The 22,807-nt window shown below is 43.6% G+C and overlaps 1 protein-coding gene across 1 annotated transcript in view; it reads right to left on the bottom strand.

Moving 5' to 3' along the window:
- Positions 1 to 22,532, bottom strand: part of kpnb1 (karyopherin (importin) beta 1) — a 52,133-nt gene extending 29,601 nt beyond the window's left edge. Inside the window, exons 1-9 of the mRNA XM_056287818.1 lie at positions 22,189 to 22,532; positions 21,000 to 21,058; positions 18,121 to 18,303; positions 17,437 to 17,637; positions 13,529 to 13,681; positions 12,898 to 12,957; positions 5,101 to 5,190; positions 3,979 to 4,089; positions 3,582 to 3,683 (exon numbers count right to left, since the gene is read on the bottom strand). Of these exons, the coding sequence (XP_056143793.1) occupies positions 3,582 to 3,683; positions 3,979 to 4,089; positions 5,101 to 5,190; positions 12,898 to 12,957; positions 13,529 to 13,681; positions 17,437 to 17,637; positions 18,121 to 18,303; positions 21,000 to 21,058; positions 22,189 to 22,228 (999 nt within the window). The 5' untranslated portion in view covers positions 22,229 to 22,532. The remainder of the gene's footprint in view (positions 1 to 3,581; positions 3,684 to 3,978; positions 4,090 to 5,100; positions 5,191 to 12,897; positions 12,958 to 13,528; positions 13,682 to 17,436; positions 17,638 to 18,120; positions 18,304 to 20,999; positions 21,059 to 22,188) is intronic.
- Between the last annotated feature and the right edge of the window lie 275 nt (positions 22,533 to 22,807).

Below are 22,807 nucleotides of genomic sequence, written 5' to 3'. Positions count from 1 at the left end.
TTTCATGTTTTTTTTTTTTCCAGATTCCACCACAGAAGAGATGGACCCCTGACTGCACTCGCTTAACTCTTTGTGAAAGAAGACCAGGCCCTAACCATCAGCGGTAACGTGAAGGGTGCCAGCACCAACACACAGACTGGTGCAGAGGACAAGAAAGGAGTTTGAGCTGTATAGAAGCCTGATGTGTTGACCTCAACAAATGTAGCAATCTGGTGGTTGGAGAGAAGGGAGACTTTGCCAATCTTGTTTGACCTTAGTGCTAGGTACTTGTGTACCCAAGCATCCTCCATTCCAGTTAAGCGCACTTTCTCAACAGCTGGGGAGACAATTAGCATGGAAAGGTCGGGTCTCCTCCCAGAAAAGGCAGATATGATTATCTTCCCCCATAAGGATTCTGACTGAATGGAGAGATACCAGTTACTACTGACGTGAGAGCATCCTGTCAAAAAATAATCCAAATTGGGCGTCCAGGTAGCGTAGTGGTCTATTCCGTGGCTTATCAACACGGGGATTGCCGGTTCAAATCCCCGTGTTACCTCCGGCTTGGTCAGGCGTCCCTACAGACACAATTGGCCGTGTCTGCGGGTGGGAAGCCGGACGTGGGTATATGTCCTGGTCACTGCACTAGTGCCTCCTCTGGTTGGTCGGGGTGCCTGTTCGGGGGAGGGGGGGCTGGGGGGAAATGGGGTGATCCTCCCATGTGCTACGTCCCCCCTGGTGAAACTCCTCTCACTGTCAGGTGAAAAGAAGTGGCTGGCTATGCCACATGTATCGGAGGAGGCATGTGGTAGTCTGCAGCCCTCCCCGGATCAGCAGAGGGGGTGGAGAAGCAACCAGGATGGCTCAGAAGAGTGGGGTAATTGGCCAGATACAATTGGGGAGGAAAAAGGAGAAGAAGAAAAAAAGATCCAAATTAAAGCTGCCAGTCTGCACGTTGACCTCATTGTCATTGTACGCTTTCAATCTCAAAGTGCTGGAGTACAGAACCAAAACAACAATGTTCCACTGTATGAATTATGTTGGTCACTATATAATCATTTACAGAAAAGTAGTTGGCTGATAGTCCTATAAAGTTTTCATAATATAAAGTATCGTGAAGGCATCATATTGAATTAAATGTATCGGTATCAAAAAATTTTAAATTATAAACCAACCGTAATGCAGACCAAAATGTTTTAGATCTGAGCAGGGTGCAGCCAACACTGTTACAGTCTCCTTTTCAAAAGAGATATAAGGCGATATATCACTGTTTGATAGCTTGAACAACTGTCCCATTGGACTGTGTTGAAGCTAGTGAGAAGATTCAGTGAAGTGACATGTTTCTCAATATTGAAACAATCAGTCAAGTTTTGATCTGTACAATTCTAAAAGATCCCTGCCAACATTTTAACCAGGTTTGGGTCGAAAAAATTGAACATACTCTTGAGTTTATTCAAACACGTCTTCTGCCCCATATCTAACGAGAACATGAACCGCTACACTCCCAGGTAGTGAATTTGGTTGGCCCAAACGAAACACTCCCAAAGTGGGATTATTGGCAAAGTGCTACTTGGGCCTCTATACCAGAGGGTTTTAAGCACAGGGGCAAACATTTTTCCATTCAAACTAAGTTAATATAAAGACCTTTTGACAATTGAAATATTTTAATTGATTGCATTTCTATTAGTACATTATAAGCAATAAAACAATCTCCTTGTACACAGAACTAACGCTACAGCCGCAAAAAAGGAAAAGGGGTGAAAAGTACTGTTTAATGTTGAAATTTGAAAAATGAGTGAAACATTTGTGCATTATAAATGAGATTTTAGTCATAACTTACACCATCACTCAAAGGCTTGGTGAAAATGCAGCTGCTGTTACCGGCAAAAGAATAGCTCTGAAACCCAACCAGACTGTTTTTCCTGCTCGTTAGTTGTAAAATTATCACTTGGAAGCAAGTTGCTTTTACTTGCGTCAAATCACTTGGACTGAAAAATTATTACATTTTTTTCTTATATCAGAAAAGCACTTTTTCATTAGCTAATCTGCCTACTACGCCATCAACATTTTATATCAAACAGACTGAAAAATTCAACTTCTACCTATAGCCGTTTATAATTCAGTCCATTCTGCATTAATCACAGAAATCATATAGATTCACACACACAGCATAAGCAGTCACAGAAACGTGAAATCAGTTCACCTGGACACAACGTTTAGTGGGAGAAACAGAAGCATCACTCATCTAAGTGACCTCGTCAGTCTCAACTGACTGCAGGTATCCCCCAACCTTATAAACAGCAGTTGCATAATGACCATGTGTGGCAAATAGAGCAATACAGTGTACGCTGTTAAGTGCCGGAAGGATTGCCGTGACTTGTACATCGGGGAAACCAAACAGACCAAGAGGATGGCACAACACAGAAAAGCTAACATGGCTTGCGGGTAGCGTAGCGGTCTATTCCGTTGCCTACCAACACGGGGTTCGCCAGTTTGAATCCCCGTGTTACCTCCGACTTGGTCGAGCATCCCTACAGACACAATTGGCCGCATCTGCGTGTGGGAAGCCGGATGTGGGTATGCGTCCTGGTTGCTGAACTAGCGCGTCCTCTGGTCGGTCGGGGCGCCTGTTCGGGGGGAATGGCATGATCCTCCCACGTGCTACGTCCCCCTGGTGAAACTCCTCACTGTCAGGTGAAAAGCGGCGGCTGGTGGCTCCACATGTATCGGAGGAGGCATGTGGTAGTCTGCAGCCCTCCCCAGATTGGCAGAGGGGGTGGAGCAGCGACCGGGACAGCAGAGAGTGGGGTGATTGGCCAGGTACAATTGGGGAGAAAAAAGGGGGAAAATAAAAAAACAAAAAAACAAAACAAGAGCTAACACGTCAGGCCAAGACTCAGCAGTCTACACCCATCTACAGGCCAGTGGCCTCTCTTTCAAGGATGAGGGCGTGCACATCCTTGATAGGGAGGAATGCTGGTTTGGATGGGGAGTCAAAGAGGCCATTTATGTGAAGAGGGAATGACCATCCCTGAACCGGGGGGGGGGGGGGGGCTTACGAGTACATCTGTAGCCATCTTACAATGCTGTGATTGCAACTATTTCCCAATCCTCTGTGAATAGTATACATGGCCACTGAAACTCTAGTTGGTGGTCATGCCTATTTGCACATGAAATCAATCATTGGTTTTGGTCGTTATGCAACTGTACTGTTTATAAGGGTGGGGACACCTGCAGTCAGTTGAGACTGACGAGGTCACTTGGATGAGTGATGAAACGTTTCTCCAACTAAATGTTGTGTCCAGATGAACTGTTTCACTTTTCTGTGATTTTCTTACTTGGATTATTGAGCATTTAGGGACAGTTATCCTTCTTAGCTAATAATCTTTCATTCAGGAAATAAATTAATTATTTCAATTAGACAGAAAGTCATTTTTGCACATGCCATTATCAAACTCATTGTCTAACATGAGATATTTTACAGTGATCACATTTACAGCTATACTCTTATCACATTTACAGGCAACATTATATTTATAGGCTTTACAGCCAGACAGAGAGGGACAAACAGACAGACAAGAACAGAAGCCATACTGATATACCTGTTTAGTGAGGGTTTGGGTGAGGATGGGAACCAGGTACTGCAAGGCCCCTTTGGCGTAGAATTTACTGGTATGCTCTGGGGGGCGCCCCTGCTCGGAAGCCTGTCATTAGAGGGCGGAAACGATGAACAGTCAGAGGAGTGTGATCAGGACAATAGCAAAAAGATAATCTGGTTTTAAAAGGGGGGGGGCAAAAATCCCCACAAGACCAAGTATAGTGTACACAGCAAAAACATCTGTAGCCATGTGTTGAATTTTAAAATTGTTAATTACGTTTATCCTTTAAACAAATTTAGGATCATCTCATTCTCTCTCTCCCTCACACACACACACACACACACACACACACACACACACACACACACACACACACACACACACACACACACACACACACCTCAGAGGCTTCAATAGCCAAGTCCATCTCCTCATCACAGACATTGGACCAGAACTCGATGCCTTGTAAGGCGACCTCATCTATGTCACTCTTCATGGCCTCTATAGTAATCTGGAGAGAGAAAGTGAAGACAGGAAGGGAGAAAAGTGGGGCCAAGGTAAAAACAGATAAGGGAAGGAGGATAGAAAGGAGGGAAGGGAAAGCAAGTATGAGGTGATACATAGAGGAAGGGGGGGGGGCATAAATGATGATTATTCCAAACCAAATAAGGCAACATTTATATCCAATGTTCTTCATCACAGACTTACAAATGTTACTTCACCAAATATCTGATCTGAGGGCCAGACTCTTTTTTTGTGCTTTCTTTCAGTAAGCTAAATTCCTATTTTGGGATTTCAGTCAACATGTAATCCATTTATGGATTATTTTCAGTTGAATTTTTTTTTTTATTAGAACTAGCCAACAAAAACTACTGACCACTGGGGGGGGGGGGTCCCCACCACATTTGTAGAAAAGCATTTCTATGACATTAGCAAGCATTTACTTTTCCAGGCCTGGAAAAGTGCTCTGGGAAAGACGTGATCCTAAAAGTTTGTAGGACAAGCTGGACCAAAATTTTCATCTACAGTGTGGTTTGTGTCGGTCTCAGATACTGTGGTAGGGGTATACATCACATATTCAGCGTGGTGCATGGTTTCTCATCATAGACCATAAACACATAAGTTATGCATTTGAGTACTTGTGTTACAAGTGAGGACCTGTGCATTTGGGTGCTATTAAGTAAAGACATTTTTGTCATTTCTCATTTGAGAGAATGGTAATTTTTTTTCTTTTGGAGAACTGGTGGCCAGGTTTGGGACCAAGGTTGGGGGTGGCTACCTCTTATTTGGGAATTCAGTCAGTCATTTATGAATTATTTTCAGTTCAGAAAGAATTACTATACTGACAACTGACCACTTGTGTACAAAGATACATTTCCAAATCATTTCAAAATAAAACATTTTCCAAACATGGAAAACATCGTCTTTGAGCTGCTCAGACTTTTTCCAAGTTTTTTTTTTCTTTTTTGGGGTTTTCAGTGTGTTCCCATTTGCTGCAATAAAGATGTGAGCAGTGTCTTACCGCGAAGAGAGCAGGGCCCATGTAGGTCTCCATGTACTGGTAGTACAGAGACATGATCTTCACCAAGTTTTGTAAGGCTGCAACACGAACCTTCAATACAATAAAACACAAAAAGTATGGTAATAGAACAGAAAAGTTACTGAGTTGAAATGGAGATAGTGAATGCAGGTTCTACAAAGTATAATGTAAGCTAAACTTTGTGGTAAAAGTCTTTTCAACCATGCTCACACCTAATAAAGATGCCCAGTCAAAGGATTTTTATCAACACAAATTAAATAATTTATATTTGCAAGGCTCATCTGATGATTTTTTTCACCCCAATTGTACCCGTCCAATTGCCCCACTCTTCTGAGCCGTCCCGATCGCTGTTCCCCCCCTTCTGTCGATCCGGGGAGGGCTGCAGACTACCAAATGCCTCCTCCGATACATGTGGAGTCGCCAGCTGCTTCTTTTCACCTGACAGTGAGGAGTTTCACCAGGAGGACGTAGCGCGTGAGAGGATCACGCTATTCCCCCTCCTCCAACAGGTACCCCAACTGACCAGAGGAGGCGCTAAGTGCGGCGGCCAGGACACATACCCACATCCAGCTTCCCCCCCGCAGACACGGCCAATTGTGTCTGTAGGGACGCCCGGTCAAGCCAGAGGTAACCCAGGGATCTGAACTGGCGATCCTCATGTTGGTAGGCAACGGAATAGACAGCTACGCTACCCGGACCCCCCGGCTCAACTGATGATTGTAAATCTACCCAAATGCTGGGTTGAGCCTTTTTAGTCATTTTATTTAGTTTTTTCCAGGGTGCTGGGTAGTTCTGGTACAGCCCAGCTGCTGAGTTAGTGGCTGGGTCACTCTCAGTGACAGCTGAAACAATGCAGATAAAACTGTCCTCCTCCTCTCTTTCACTACTACCATGTAGCCGCCACCTGGTACCTGCTCAGGAGCTGGGTAACTTTAACTCAGCTGCTGGCTTACCTGCGGCGTAGAAAAGGCTTTTTTAACGAGTGGTCTTTCCGATTCTTTTCATAGAGCAGTCCTCCACGTTCACAACACAGTAAATTCGCCCGTGTAACAGCTTGCCCCCCAGTGTTGGTGAAAATGTTCATAGTTATAAGATGTGGTGTAAGCCCACTGGGGACCGGGGTTCGCGCCTCGGTCTCGTCAGATCCGACTATGGCCGGACTTGACGAAGCAGCAATAATTGGCAACGCTGTCTTTGGGAGGAGGGCAGAGTTGGCTTGTGTTCGTCACATGAATGCGTCTCCATGTGTGTCAGAAAAAAGCAGTGGTTCGGCCTGGATTCGCCTTGTCACCAAAGTGGCGAGGCGTCTCCTTCAAGACTGCCAGCCGGAGAGATGCAGTTGGCGAATGCATGCAGTACTAGGGTGGGTGTTTGAACTAAAACAGGGACCGATTGGCCACTAAATTGGGAGAAAAAGGGAAAAATCAGAAATAAATTGAAAAAAAAATTTTTTTCCTCCGCCCACCTGGCTGGAAAAGTCATCTTTTCCAAAGTGGACCTTGTCCGTGGATACCATCAGGTGCCCGTCCATCCGCTGGATGCCCCCAAAACAGCGGTGATCACCCCATTTGGACTGTTCAAGTTCCTGCACATGCTATTCGGCCTCAAGTACGCCACGCAGGCATTCCAGCACTTCATGGATTCAGTGCTACGGAAGCTGCCTTTCATTTTTGTCTATTTAGACAACATTCCTCATCGCCAGCACCTCCAAAGCGGAACACCTGTCCCACCTCCGGACTCTTTTTGAGCGACTCAGCCAGCACAGGCTGATCATCAATCCAGTCAAGTGCCAGTTCGGGTTTGCAACCATCGACTTCCTCAGACACCGAGTCACCAAAGACGGGGGGGCGGTACCCTTCCCATCAAAGGTGGACACCGTCGTGAACTTCCCTTGAACACTCACAGTCAAGTCCCTACAGGAGTTCCTTGGCATGGTGATTTTTCCACCGCTTTATCCCCCGAGCTGCTGAACTCATGCGACCACTGTATGAGGCCCTGAAAGACAAGGCCGCCAAACACACTGTGGACTCGTCTGTGGAGAGGGACAAGGCGTTTGTGGACGCTAAGACTGCTCTGGGTGACGCAACAATGCATCTGTCACCCAAGGCTCCAATCGCCATTACCACAGACGCTTCGGACTACGCAGACAGGGTGGTGCACAAGCAGTGGGTGAACGGCACTTGGCAGCCGCTTGCTTTCTTCAGCAGACAGTTACACCCCAGCGAACAGAGGTATAGCACCTTCGATTGGGAGCTCCTCGCTTCCTACCTTGCCATTCGACACTTCCATTCCCTGCTGGAGGCCCGACAGTTCACGGCATTTGTGGACCACAAACCACTGATGTTCACCATGGCCAAGGTGGCTCAGCCGTTGGGGAGATTGACGTTCACGAGGAAGATTGACATTCGGGTCGTGTAGCCCTCTCTAATATGTGTTTGGTAATAAATTTAACTTGATAGTGTTGTCTCAGTAATGTTAAAATAAACTAATGTTACTACAGGTGTTGACAAACTCCGTTCTGTTTTTGATGTCAGACAATCTCCCGGGTGTTCAGTGATGATTAGGAGACACCACTTGCTCAACCGTGTTAATTAAATTAATCTTTTTAATTATTGCAACATGTGTTTTGAGTCTAGATAGGAGCCAGTTCGCCTCTTACTATGCTGGTAGTGGACCCAGGTAGCGAAACGTGATTTGTAGAGTGATTTCATGTGCCAGTTGGCACCTTCAACAAGACATGATTAAACATAAGCAGAATTAAACGTTGCTGGCCATTTCTACAAAAGAGCCGATTATTTGTCAGCTGTTTGGTGGCTTGAAACAACACCTTTTCTTATCTAGAATACATTGAACATGATTCATCTCATAAAAGTTGGTCTTGCAGCAGGCCTGTTCCGTTAAAATGCATGAGATTGTTATACATGTATTTGTTTTTTGTTATTGTAATAATGAGCATATGAACTTTTAACTATGAGAAATTATGAGCTGATACTCTCTGCAGGGAACATGCTGCTTAAAGCAAAACTTGGTGATGTCCAAAAGTTTGTTAGAATAACAGAGCCAAATCTGATAAGAGTTTTTGACTGCAGGTAAGAAACTGACAGTGTAGAATTGAGGCTTACACAAGGAGTTTTAAGTGCTAATAGTAACCGAATTCAGCCCTTTGAAATTGATATACTGGAATACTTGGAAAATTATTGGAAATTTCAAGTCTTCAGCTTTTTGGAATTGATTTTTGACTGGACCGCAACAGCAAACAAACACTACACATGCAGATGTATGAAAAGTTCCCCCCCCTCTTACAACACAAATGTGAATATTAGCATAGATTTTGGTATATTAGGCTACTAAACCACCAAATCACAGCTATGCCAATCCATATCAAATTGATACCCATAAAATTTTCTTCCTACAGATGCCAAGGGGGAAATGCACTGAGGCTGCTACCCATCATGCTTCCACCTCCTGTTTTTAGACTTGGCCGAAAAGAGGTCTGGCCCAGCACTGACGAGGCCAGACAGGCCTTCATTGACCTTCGGTCTTTAAGTAAGATCTAGGATATTTGAAGGGGGATGCAATTCCTTTTGGGAATTCACATGTTATTCCTGGGACCCAGGACAGTTCAGTCTATATATTTGAATATGCACCACTCTCTCTCAAAGCTAGAATTCAAAGAAAAGGCCCTGAAAATGCATTATCCCACTGACTGGTTGCTTTTTAAATTTATCTTTACCGTGTTTACCTTCATTTCTTTCTTTGTCTCTATCATAGGTTGGAACAAACATGGTGGAGTACCTCCAACAGGCTGAGGTGTCAACAGCATACCCCTACGCCTTTTCACTTGGAGATGAACACCTGTTCTCCCAAGCATTTGTTATCCTAGCAGGACAGGCCTTAGGGCAAAGCACACTGCTTGAGGCAGTTGATGTGTGCTTCAAGGCATTTTGTATTTTTGACATCAAATACCCCAAGCAGCGTGCTCCTGCGTGGGAGTTTATTCAAAAAGTTGACGTTCAAAGATTTACTTAAATTTAATGTTTAAAGTGGAAGTAGACAAGTCTGCGGTGGTGTAGCGGTCTAAGCATCGGCTTTGTGTCCATGCAGTTGCCCACTGGGGACCAGGGTTCGCGCCTCGATCTCGTCAGATCCGACTATGGCCGGACTCGGTGAAGCAGCGATAATTGGCAACGCTGTCATCGGAGGGGAGCGGAGTCGGCTTGTGTTCGTCACATGAATGCGTCTCTGGATGTGTCAGAAAAAGCAGTGGTTCGGCCTGGATTCCCCTTGTCACGAAAGTGGGGAGGCGCCTCCTTCGAGACTGCCAGCCGGAGAGATGCAGTTGGCGAACGCATGCAGTACGAGGGTGGGTGTTTGAATTAAAATAGGGATCGATTGGATACTAAATTGGGAGAAAAAGGGAAAAATCAGAAATAAATTTATTAAAAAAAAAGTGGAAGTACACAACTTTTTTTGCTTTAACTTATCATTATAAAGTAAATGTTGATATTACAGTGTAATGGCTATAGAACAATGACACCATCGGCATTTAGATTGGTTCTCTATACGCCTTGCATTCACTATGCAACTCTGTCTGCCACCGGGAAGGATTTTTCCCAGCAAATCGATTTATGACACAGGAAGTGCATCAACCACCCAGTAGTGGGCAACCGAAGTAACTGTGGAAACTCTACCTAGCAAAAGAAAAAAGAACCCAGTTGATGGAGGAGGCAAACAAGGCAAAGAGGGAGCGTGATAGACGAGATAAAACAAAAGTGAACCTCGGACGGCAATTCACTTGGAGAGCCCTAGGACTTGAGAGGGTTCCAAACCTACTTTCAGTTGGTATTATTTCTACTTGATCAGCAACACAACCTGCCTACTTATTAATATTATCAGATATTTTACACTGCCTTTATCAAAGCACTGAGAATGGGGTTTCTAGTTCAAATTGTGATATTTTACTCTGTCTTTATCAAAGCACTGAGAATGGGGTTCCTAGTTCAAATTGTGATTCTTACGGTTGTTTTTCTTTGGACAGTTGCCAGGCTGCTAATAAATAAAAAATGATCCGGTTGTCTTTGCGAGTGCCGCAAACAATAATATCACTTGGAAACGTGATGGTGTGTGTGTGTGTGTTGAAAAGGTGTCTACTTCCACTTTAAAATAAATTGCCATTTTTCTTCATTTTTGTAAAATGTCTAGAATTTTTTTAAGAACTTTTTCTAAAAATGTGTTTATTGCAAAAATTTATAATTTGCATGACCAAATCTTAAAATGTATTTTGGATTAAGCCTACATATCCAAGCTATTTTATGTATAGTCTATTTAAACAACATTGTTGTGGATTTTACTGTAAGGAAACACAACAATAATAACAATCCATTTATGAGGTTAAAATTAACCCGGCATTCTGGTCAATATGAACCAATAAGTGGGTTGAATGATCAACCCCACTTGCGGAGTTAAATGAATAACCCAACATGTTGAGTCAAATTAACCTAACACTTGGTTAGTCCATATTTGACCCAGCGCTGGGTTACAGAAACAACCCAAGTTAGGTTAAATTCAACCCAGCATTTCTTTTTTTCTTTTTTTTTAGTCTGTATGTTGGATTTGCAGACAGACATTTTTTTCATAAGCATATTTACATTTCATGAACGTAATTTCTTCTTTAGTGATATTGCATGCTGTTAAACTTAATCATCTATGCCTCGTTAAGATGTTGGCCATTTCTTGGTGTTGAAACCCCGCTGGAAGGGGGCAGCTCCCTACATTGCATATATTTATGGCTTTTGACATGAAGTTTGAGGCTTTTGTACTTATACTGTGTAGCTGCAGATGCAAATTTTGAGTTGCCTGTAAAGGTACCATTAGTAAAATGTTGACAATCATTGCAAAAATGACCATCATCTATCAAGGGAATTGGAAATACACTCACTGGCCACTTTATTAGGTACACCTTGCTAGTACCGGGTTGGACCCCCTTTTGCCTTCAGAACTGCCTTAATCCTTCGTGGCATAGATTCAACAAGGTACTGGAAACATTCCTCAGAGAGTTTGGTCCATATTGACATGATAGCATCACGCAGTTGCTGCAGATTTGTCGGCTGCACATCCATGATGCAAATCTCCCGGTCCACCACATCCCAAAGGTGCTCTATTGGATTGAGATCTGGTGACTGTGGAGGCCATTTGAGTACAGTGAACTCATTGTCATGTTCAAGAAACCAGTCTGAGATGATTCGAGCTTTATGACATGGCGCGTTATCCTGCTGGAAGTAGCCATCAGAAGATGGGAACACTGTGGTCATAAAGGGATGGACATGGTCAGCAACAATACTCAGGTAGGCTGTGGCGTTGACACGATGCTCAATTGGTACTAAGGGGCCCAAAGTGTGCCAAGAAAATATCCCCCACACCATTACACCACCACCACCAGCCTGAACCGTTGATACAAGGCAGGATGGATCCATGCTTTCATGTTGTTGACGCCAAATTCTGACCCTACCATCCGAATGTCGCAGCAGAAATCGAGACTCATCAGACCAGGCAACGTTTTTCCAATCTTCTATTGTCCAATTTTGGTGAGCCTGTGCGAATTGTAGCCTCAGTTTCCTGTTCTTAGCTGACAGGAGTGGCACCCGGTGTGGTCTTCTGCTGCTGTAGCCCATCTGCCTCAAGGTTCGACGTGTTGTGCGTTCAGAGATGCTCTTCTGCATACCTCGGTTGTAATGAGTGGTTATTTGAGTTACTGTTGCCTTTCTATCAGCTCGAACCAGTCTGGCCATTCTCCTCTGACCTCTGGCATCAACAAGGCATTTTCGCCCACAGAACTGCCGCTCACTGGATATTTTCTCTTTTTCGGACCATTCTCTGTAAACCGTAGAGATGGTTGTGCGTGAAAATCCCAGTAGATCAGCAGTTTCTGAAATACTCAGACCAGCCCGTCTGGCACCAACAACCATGCCACGTTCAAAGTCACTTAAATCACCTTTCTTCCCCATTCTGATGCTCGGTTTGAACTGCAGCAGATCGTCTTGAACATGTCTACATGCCTAAATGCATTGAGTTGCTGCCATGTGATTGGCTGATTAGAAATTTGCGTTAACGAGCAGTTGGACAGGTGTGCCTAATAAAGTGGCCGGTGAGTGTAGTTGCCAATCAAGAGTTTACCGAATGGTAAACGACAGCTTTACCAGATGCTGAAATTTCTGGCTTTCAAAACCTACATTCTGGTCCACAATCTTTATTTTGGCAAACAAACCAGTTGAGAGTTCCTCGCTCTTTAGAAATTCAATGTTCTTCCACATAACGACAGGTACCCATATGTTAATCTCGTGCATGTTTCAACGTTCCAGCTTTACAACGCAACCATCAAGAATTCAAAAAGCATCATCCAGCAGAAAAGAAATTACAACAAATGCCACCCCAAAAGTAGAATAAATACAGATATCGCTTTCGAGAGGGAGCAAAAACTGCAACTATCAAGGCATTAAAAGAAACAAACAATGCTAAGCTGGCCATGCCACTGAAGAACAAGTAAGCACCATTGTCATTTAATGACATGTGAGAAGTTATAAATATTGTTAAGTTTTATAACAACATTACCCTGACATTTTGGCAGGATCTCTACATTAGGTAGCTTTCGAAGTTGTAGGATGTTTGCCCGTGTTGTTACAATTCCTGATAGCGTTCACTAGAATTTTTTTATTTTATTTATTTTTTTTACCGATTCTACCTTTTAAAACTTCTTTCTTAATGGCCATCTTTGTTACTCACTCTGGTGTCAGGGCATTGCGTTGCTTCACACACCACCTGCATGATGAAGTGTCTCTCCGTCTGCAACAAATGCAAAAAAATGAATGGCTTTTAACCCAAATCAGACATAAGAATTATGTATAAAAACATAATTTGAAAATTAAACTGAAAATAACCGATTTGTGTGAAAACATTTAACTTGGAACACGTAACTCATCCCTGCCTGAAAAAAAAAGAAAAACACTTGATGGACTGGGCTCTGATGAGCTAATGCTGTGCTGTATGGAAAACAAATCTCCACTTATGTCTTAGTTGCCTGGACAGAAATGAGAATGAGGCTAGAGGAGACAAGGAAGGAGACAAAGATAGATAATGGGAGAGGTGGAGATGGACAGACAAGCACAGAGCCCTAATTCAAACTCAAGTTCAAATTCCCCATCTTTCCAACAGAGAATAGGGAAATAGTTAAGATAATAAACCAAAGCGTGCAGATCAAGAAAAAGAAAACAGCTGCTGTAGTCGTCCTATTGTACATTAAGCATTTTATGTACTTTTGCACCGCTTTTAACTGGTCGCATTTCGAGAACTTTTTTCTTTTTTTAATGAAGACTACCAAAGGTAGTTTTTTTTTTTTTTTTTTTTTTTTTTTTACCTCCTTGTCAAAGTTGGCTTTGGTGAACTCCAGCGAGTTGAGCAAAGCGTTTGTAGCAGCCAGTTTGACGTTGTTGCTTGGCTCCTCCTTTCTCATGCCCTGGATGATGGCCGTCAGGATTTGGTTGGCGTTGTCCTGTAGCTGCTCTGGGTCCTAACAGCACAGGGACCAGATTGAACATTAGAGGATGAAACTAACGCAAAAGGCTTTTTCTACATACTGGGTCTATAAGGTTATATTGCATTTAGAACTCTACAGTAATCAAAACATGTCATTAGGGGTCGGAGGTGGTGTAGCGGTCTAAGCATTGGCTTTGTGTCAATGCAGTTGCCCACTGGGGACTGGGGTTCACGCCCCAGTCTCGTCAGATCCAACTATGGCCGGGCTCGATGAAGCAGCAATAATTAGCAACGCTGTCTTCGGGAGGGGGGCGGGGTCGGTTTGTGTTCGTCACATGAATGCGTCTCTGTGTGTGTCGGAAAAAGCAGTGCTTTGGCCTGGATTCGCCTCGCCACTTTCGTGACAAGGCATCTCCTTCAAGACTGCCAGCCGGACAGATGCAGTTGGCGAACGCATGCAGTACGGGAGTGGGTGTTTGTAATAAAATAGGGATCGATTGGTCACTAAATTGGGAGAAAAGGGGAAAAATCAGAAATTTAAAAAAAAAAAAAAACGTCATTAAACTAGAGTAACGTTATCATTTCCTCAAATTTGTTTGTAATTTTAAAATTGCTTTCATAACAGAAACTGTCTGCACCACAGTCTGGAGATGGACCGACACCCAAATTTGGCAATGTCTTGGATGAGCTTGGTGTGCACTGAGAGCAAAGAACACAATTATTCTAGTATTGAATGGTTTACAATATTGTTTTAATGCATTATCAGAAAGCTAGCCAACAGTAGCCATAACATTACATTACAGTCATTTAGCCGACGCTTTTATCCAAAGCGACTTACAATAAGTGCATTTAACGTAGGAAATCAGGAGAGCTACAAGTCATCAGAGGTCATAAGCGCATCTTCTCTCTCAACAAGCATCTAAAGCAAAACCAGTGCTAAAGTAAAAGCGCAAGAAAGAGATTTTTTTTAAATGAGTGACATCTGGTGAAGCTTCAGTGAATCCATATGCTTTTATTTCAAATTTTATTTTCACACGAAAGACGAACTCTTAAAATGGGATAGCTCAGTGTTCACAGACATAATGCGCCAAGTGACAATTTCTGATTGTTCCTAGTCCCACATCCACTGTCTGCCTACTCTGCCAAATTTCATGCTGTAGAGTACTCAAGGATGAAAATTCTAATTAATTTTTAAAAATCAAGGTATTCTAATGACTTGAGTCCTTTCAGCCCCACTGTTCACACATGCAAAAATGACTCAAACTTACAGTTCATTAAACCCAAACCAAATGATGTAGGTATAGAAGTCCCCTAGAAATAGCTTGTGAATCTTAGTGGAGACATGTTAAAAATGTATCCACACTGCCATACAGCCTATTAGGTAAACAGTTATCACCTGGATTCTCGAGTCTATTTAGTAAGGCAGCTTCAGTGGCAGCTGGATTGTCTGGAACTTGGTTTATGTTTCGAACGCATGCATGGCGAACGCATGCAGTAGGAGGGTGAGTGTTTGAGCTAAAAAATAGGGATCAGTTGGCCACTAAATTGGGAGACAAAAAAGGGGGAAAATCCAAAAAAAAAAAAACATGTTTCCTAACTTTTTAGAAACATGCAAAAGTGTAGGTGTACATTTGTGTGTGTAAACAAGTATGAAAAAGAAATTCAAAAACGCTAAATGTGCATGAATTCAGTTAAGGCTGAAATCTAGGCTTTTTCTCCATTGATTCATTTGAAGTTTGTGGCTGTAACAGTAGCAAATAAGTTTGTAGTTGCTGAAATACAACTACCCAAGTCTGAATTCAAATATAAAGCAACACTAAGATACCTTTAGAAATACTGAGAAAAATAATGGAATCATCTGCACTCCCACAAGCTGATTCTAGGAGAGGGGTGGAAAATCTTATCCAGAAAAGGGCAGCGTGGGTGCAGGCTGCACACCTGATTCTATAAATCAACTAGTAGAGTTTTTTCCTGAGGACCTCAATACGTAGTCTCAGGTGTGCAACTGCTTGGCTGGAATCAAAAACCTGCACCCAAACAGGCCTTTTCAGGATAAGATTCCCAACCCCTATTCTAGGCGAATAAAAGATATTCCCTGTCGGCAGGATGTACAAAGACGTTAAAATAATGAGAGAACAATGATATGGAGAATGGTGCAAGAGTTTACTTGACATTAAAGCTATCAAAAAAATCCAATTCACGTCGCTCATTCTTGCACCATCTCTCCAGCATGGCTGAAGTCATAATCAGAAGTGGCAAAGCCACCCAGTAGGGTCGGTGATGTCAAAAATTTCCTACCGGACACCGTCAGCCCAGCAACTATCAACAGCCAATATATTTGTCCAATCGCCCAAGTCTACCACCCAGCATGGCTGCCTCCATTCATTTTGAATGAGAGGTCACTAACTTGGTGAGAAACTGCAGAACAATCTTATCTGCGTGCCATGAATGTGTCTTGGTTAGTTTTTGATCTTACGTGGGCTGTTTTCATTCATTTAATTTGACTGGGCATAAAAATTTTCAACAGATATGTCTATCAACAAGACGCCACGTCCACAGACAGTAGATGGTAGCAGGTAGTTTTGCTGCTTCCTGTGTCACTTCAACTGACTGCTTGCTAAAATTTTCCCGTCCCGAGATGTGGTCCGACTGGACCAGCATCACTATTCTACAGTAGGGTTGGGCGATTCATTAAAAATTTCCTACCGGCCACCAAAGCCGAAAAATCGGCCACTGCTGACCCTCCCCAATTTTCAGTGGATGAAATCATGGAAGCGCTTGTTGCGAAAAGAATACAAAACCCCCTATTTGGGATTATTTTGGCTTTAAACCAGATGCAACCAGCAAGCCGAAGGACCTAAATGAAGTAATTTGTCATCTTTGCAAACGACTAGTACCGGCAAAAGATTCTAACACTACCAAAATGCATGAGCATTAATCAGAAAATCTTATTTTACTGAAACATTACAGCTTATAGGCTACTCTTCTTCAATTAAACAAAATAAACTCACCTTGAGATTTTCGCTAAGCAATAAGCTGCGAAAACCGGCTAATCCGACATGATACATAAAAAAAATTTTTTTTTAAATGCAGCCTCCAAATGAAAACGGGTGGAGATAACATAATTGCTATTAAATGATCAGGGTACAAAACTGCACATAGTTTTTGGTCTAGTTCTCAAATATGATTTATGAATTGACGTTGCTTTTAAGCACCAATCAATCGGACAGCAACGACTAAAGACAGCTTAACTGTCTTTTAGTCACCGCCCTGTTTTATGAAAGACTCGTCGAAAATCTGTGCAACAAGAACGTGCATATGCCCCATCTCAAACCGCCAGTTCCTATTCACGCACACTTTGAATTGTGCTTAACAGGTTAATTATTTACAGAGTTTAATTCTTGAGAAGGCAGACCATTAAATTAGCAAAAGGACAAAATTAGCACAAAAAAATTGCTAAAGGACCCCCCCCAACCGCTGACTGGACTCAGCTAATCGCCGATATATTTGCCCAGGCTTATTCTACAGTTTACATGCAAGAGAACCAAAGTTGGCTTGTCAAAATGACTAAGAAAGACACACAAACTCAAGTACATGCAAAGAGAAAGATATATCTCTCTCCTAAACACCACTTATTGTTGCACTATCCAATTTTCAGTTGGATTTGTTGTAATTGGAATTTCCATTCAGATTTTCTTAGTTGCAACCTCAAATATTTACGAAAAGCTTTATGGCTAGTATCCAGTGGTAAAAAAGTATAACTGTATGAGGAAGCTGCCCTTCACTTACTATATCCTGGCAGATGTATCCAATAGCTTCCAGAGTGGACTCCTTCATGTGCTCGGTGCTGGAGGGGTCAGTCACATTAGCCACCAGCTGGGGAATCAACTCAGGCCATTGGCTGACTGGAATCTCGGCGCAGGCAATCCCTGCAACACACTGGGATGCAGAGCTGGGCCGATACGTTTCTGTGCCCAGCGTTTGAAGAACCTTTGGACAGACAGATAGGGAGGGAGACCAAAAACCAAATGAGAGAGAGCGAAATATCCAAAGAGAGGTGATCAGATAGTATCACACAACTGAAGGGGGGGATTGACACATTTGAACTGGACTTGCTCTTCCAATAGCCTTTTTTGGTAGCTTCAATTAAGGCAAAAATACGACTTATTTTGATAAAATATTTATTTGCCATGTGAAAAATCTTAATACTTATCCGTTTACACATCAATTGTTTACGAGTGTGCATTCTTCATGTTACTGTATCTTGCTTGTGTCATGAACTCACTGAGGACTTTATAGGTGTGTATGCGTATAAATATCTACACATGTATGGAAATTCCAGTTCTTACATAGTTTTACATCTTGGCAGTGATGCTCTTATGTTCTTACTTACTCAAGTACTAACTCAAGGATGTGTTTTAATGGAGGCATGTACATCGGAGAACAAAAATATAGGTCGCCCTGTTGTCTTACAAAGGTCTTGATTTCGCGGCGTGCATTGACATCGATGGCGAGCCATCTCTGCTGGTACTGGGTTTTGACATCTGGGTCTTTTGAGGTCAGAGAGTTCTTAACCTGCAGGCCGGCTGCCACACGAGCAACCTGGGTATTCCCTGGGTTTGCTAGAACCTTGGACAGCTCTACCAAGAATGTTGGCTGTTGGAGAGGGAGGGAGAGATCAAAAGAAGCAAAGTTAACATGCTATTGAAGTTTTGGTATTGAAACACTATTTCCATTGTAAGTGGACTGCCTCCATATAGGTATATAAAATTCCAGATAAAACGAGACTGATTCTTTGGAAACCAAGATAGGAATCATGTGGCAATCACATAAACCCCTTTCAGGCTGCTTTAATTGTGTCTGAGCTCAACTGAGTTTAGTTGCCATGGAGCCATTAGATAGCCACTAGTCAAATTAGGAATGAAGGCACTGCCTCACAATTGTCACTACAGCAGCTCGGTGGAACTACAAAAATGCTCTACCCTGCTTGAAGAGTGATTTCAATATTGCACTCTTTTTTTCCCTTTTTTTTGCAGTGTAGGCTAAAACACCGATTAAGTTTTTCTGCAAGCTACATTATGGAGGATGACCAATTTTTGTTTATACTTCTGGGCGGGGGGGGGGGGGGCAAAGCTGGACCAACAAAGCTGGACCAAGTACCCGAGAACACTGAAATGTCAGGAAACTGCTGCATAACTTTATACTTGTTTAAGTAAATCAAAATAACTCAAGAGAGATTTGTTTTGGATTGTAGCCAGGAGGGTCACTCAAGGCCAGTTAAGGTGTTAGCAAGGTCAGTTGATTTGCAATGTTAGTAAGACTTCATAGTGTATCACTTGGCTGTATGTAAAGCCAATCACTTGACACCATTTAGTTCTTTTTTCTTTTCTTTTTTTGGGGATTCCCCCCCCCTTTTTTTCCCCCCCTCCCAATTGAACTTGGCCAATTACCCCATTCTTCTGAGCCATCCCGGTCGCTACTCCACCCACTCTGGTGATCTGGGGAGGGCAGCAGACTACCATGTCTCCTCGGATACATGTGGAGTCGCCAGCCGCTTCTTTTCACCTGACGGTGAGGAGTTTCACCAGGGGGACGTAGCCCGTGGGAAGATCACACTATTTCCCCCAGTTCCCCCTCCCCCCCGAACAGGCGCCCCGACCGACCAGAGGCGGCGCTAGTGCAGCGACCAGGACACATACCCACATCTGGCTTCCCACCCACAGACACGGCCAATTGTGTCTGTAGGGACGCCCGACCAAGCCGGAGGTAACACGGTGATTCGAACCGACGATCCTCGTGTTGGTAGGCAACAGAATAGACCACTACGCTACCCGGATGCCCAATGCCATTTAGTTCTGATACTGAAATTCCAGTGCAGACCATCTACATCAGATTTAGTGCACCCTTTTCTCTGATCCTCAACTGGATTTCATCTTGCGTTGTTGGCATAGTGTCAATCACAGTAGAATAACAGCTGAGTCACGACCCTACAAAAATAAAACAATCACTCCTGCAAGTACATCCAATCCTTGCGCATCTCTTAAGATGCAACAAGTTTTGAATTTAAATAAATCAAAACATATATTTAACAAAACTGAAGGGATGAATACAATTTCCAACAACCAGGATTACATAAATATGTAGATCAAAAGCTATGTTAAGTGCAGCTAGTTTCCAAAAGGGAGCCAGACTACTGTGTTAAATCTGACAATTTAAATTCCTCTGCCACTCTGATGAAAGCTATGGCTGCCCACCCACACCAGTTTTCAGATCACCTACAATCAAATGTGAAAACATGCACCTTATCAGTGGCATTGCAAATCCTCTACATCTTTCCCTTGCATAACACCTGTGAATCAGATTCAACGGCACACTATTTGCTTCTCGGCTGCAGTGTGGTATTACTTTAAACCCCACCCCTTCATGGAACCTTCCCCTGATGGCTATATTAACACCCAAGCTTCTTGACAGTTTTGTTTTAGTGAGTGGACATTATTAGGATGTTGGTTGGGGCCACTAGGTAACTACCTGGTCATGAAGCTACTGGATTAGATGGTCTGTAAAGCTCACGTAGAACTAAGACCATGGCAAAATACTAAACCCAAGATCGTCTACCATCAGTGCGTCTTTAATGTTCAAACTTCTTTTAAACATACATACAAATCCAACTGGTTACCTGCTGAAAAGACTTGTCAGCCATTGTAATGCACTATCAGCATTTTCATGGTATTCTACCACTGTATCACTTTGATTAATGGGGTCCATCATGAGGCCTTCATACACAGCTATGTCAAATTACTAAAAAGGATTACTACTGCATATGCCCTAGTTTGTTATACACCAGGGTAAAATACCCTACTTGTGAGGATCTGCTTAACCTAAGGTATAGGTATCATGATGTATAATTAAACTCATCTGTTTAGTGAATTGGATCACGCTAATGTGCATAAAATAGATTTGGCAAAGCATTTCTTATATGCAGTGTATTATTTAATGTAGAAATTAATGCAACCAGCAGGCTCCAGTGGTTCTCAGATGAGATGAGTGCATGTCATGGAATGCTAAAGCTAGCATGCTTGGGCGGCCTCATTCGCTCCCCCAATCTGCTGTCTGCCACAGTGTGTCGCAAGCTTGCCATAGTGGGTTTGTGGTGTGCAATGAGGAAGGGTGGGCCTAGCACAGAAAAAGCCGGGTGGGCTACTTCTAGCTAGCCCGCTTCTCACTGCACCGATTCATCCCCTATGCTGGTTCTAGCACGAGGCGCGCCAGCCATGAATGTGACCGGCAAAAAGTGCTAACCTACTTTCACTTCAACTTGCACTGTAGCTTGCATTGATAAACACGATACTAACCAGGTTCTCAATCGCCGCCTGCTCCAGAAACTTCTGTGCCGCCTCCAGTTCATTCCGATCTGATGGGGGCGAAAGAGAGGGGGGGAGTTGGGAACTCGGGGTTATTCAATGTAACATAGCCAATTAGCAGGTTGATAACGCCAGCTAACAATCTGCGGTAAGATTAACGACAAAACCACAGCTAACAATCTGCGATAACATTCACGAGAAACCCACAAAGTAGCAATATGCTGGAAACTGTCTCGTTAACAACGCGGGATATCCACATGTAGCTCTCAGATACAGGGAATTAAGTTTTCCGAGCTTCGATTTAATTTTCGGGTTTTATACTAGTGTTAAGTGAGGCGCATAATGTTCGGGTACAGTTGTATTTGCAGCCAACCAGCCTGACAAACATGGTGAGTGCTGACGTTAAGTCTACAGCGGGCTACAGGATGCGGTTCCGATGCAAACATGCTTGTTAGCCATGAATATGCCCAAGCCCCTCAACTCTTGCTTTAGCATGCTAACTGTCCAACTCACTGCTCGAGGACCTCTCCAGGTAACATTATCGAAAGTTTGTCCTGGTTATTACACGCCAATTACAAATATCGACAATGTTAACTTTAAATCCTGCGACACGGCGTTCGTAAAATGGCGCATTTCGCGTCTTCTTTCGTTTCGCTGAAATTTGCAACTATTGAAAGGCGACCGGTATAGGCGTGCACGGAAGGGCCGACTTATTTCCACATGAATGGCACTTTAGCAGGCTAACTAGCTAGCAAACTAACCGAAGAGGCATGGGCAGGGTCGGCAGCCAATACAGGCGGTGAAATGTGCCGTATAACGGCACATTTCTGTACCACTTGTAAAACATGTTATTTCTCTGACACTTTGACGGCTCGTCAGCCAATAGTGCCCATCATTTCATATAGCCACCTCGTCGAGATAACGCGCGGTTGTCCAAGACAACTAGCGTTAGCAAGAAGCTACATCTGTAGCAAGTAGGCCGTAGCTAGGTTAGCAATACCAACTGCCTGCTTCGTCAGCTAGCAAAGCATTAACCCTCCTCCCTCTTTTTCCAAGTCAAACTTTCACCAGCTAGCGAGGCCTTTCCGACTGCAATTTCAACCAACTTCTAGCCGCATCGAGACGCAATCGTCAACATTGGACATGCTGCGACCGATGCGGACCGACGCTGCATATTCACCTGGAGAGACAGTTTTTTCGAGGATCGTGATGAGCTCCATTCCGTCCCCCCGGCAGCCGCTTGTCTCCACAGAAGTCGTCGCCTTAGCTAGCTGGCTCGATTGCCGCGCACAACTCAAACCGGATTATATTTCTTCAGTGCACAACCGATATTAACCGGAACGTGGGCGAGTCGACCTAAACCGGCGAGAAAGGCGTTACGCTCCCAATGCTTCCCCACCTGGCGTTTTTTTTTCTTTTCTTTTTTTTTACTCTGGACGCGTTCGAAATTCTAACAGCAGTAGGACAAAATAGCGTGTTTTAGCAGCAACGCCGCCTGCTTGCATCCTGTGTTGTCGGGAGGGAAAGGGCCGCGCCAGGCTCCCGCGGAAGGATATCACGCGCCGCTGCTGTGTCACAATTCTCCTCCTCCTCTACCCGCGCACAGCTTCCGTGAGGTCAGACGGGTTTCCGGTTTGTGGTAACCAGCCCGGTCACATAGTCCGCTGACCCCATCTCCTCTCGTTCGCTGAGACGTGTATTATTAGTTGAACTGTTTGGGTTTGTTAGGTTTGGGTTTTTTTTGGGGGGGGGGGGTTGTGCGTTAGGGACGTCTCCAAGTGCTAGAAGATGCTGTGTAC

The sequence above is a fragment of the Lampris incognitus genome, chromosome 10, assembly GCF_029633865.1.
Source record: "Lampris incognitus isolate fLamInc1 chromosome 10, fLamInc1.hap2, whole genome shotgun sequence".
Taxonomy (NCBI): Eukaryota; Metazoa; Chordata; class Actinopteri; order Lampriformes; family Lampridae; genus Lampris; species Lampris incognitus.
Note: the sequence above shows the minus strand (reverse complement) of the source record. Positions and strands in the feature narration are given on the sequence as shown.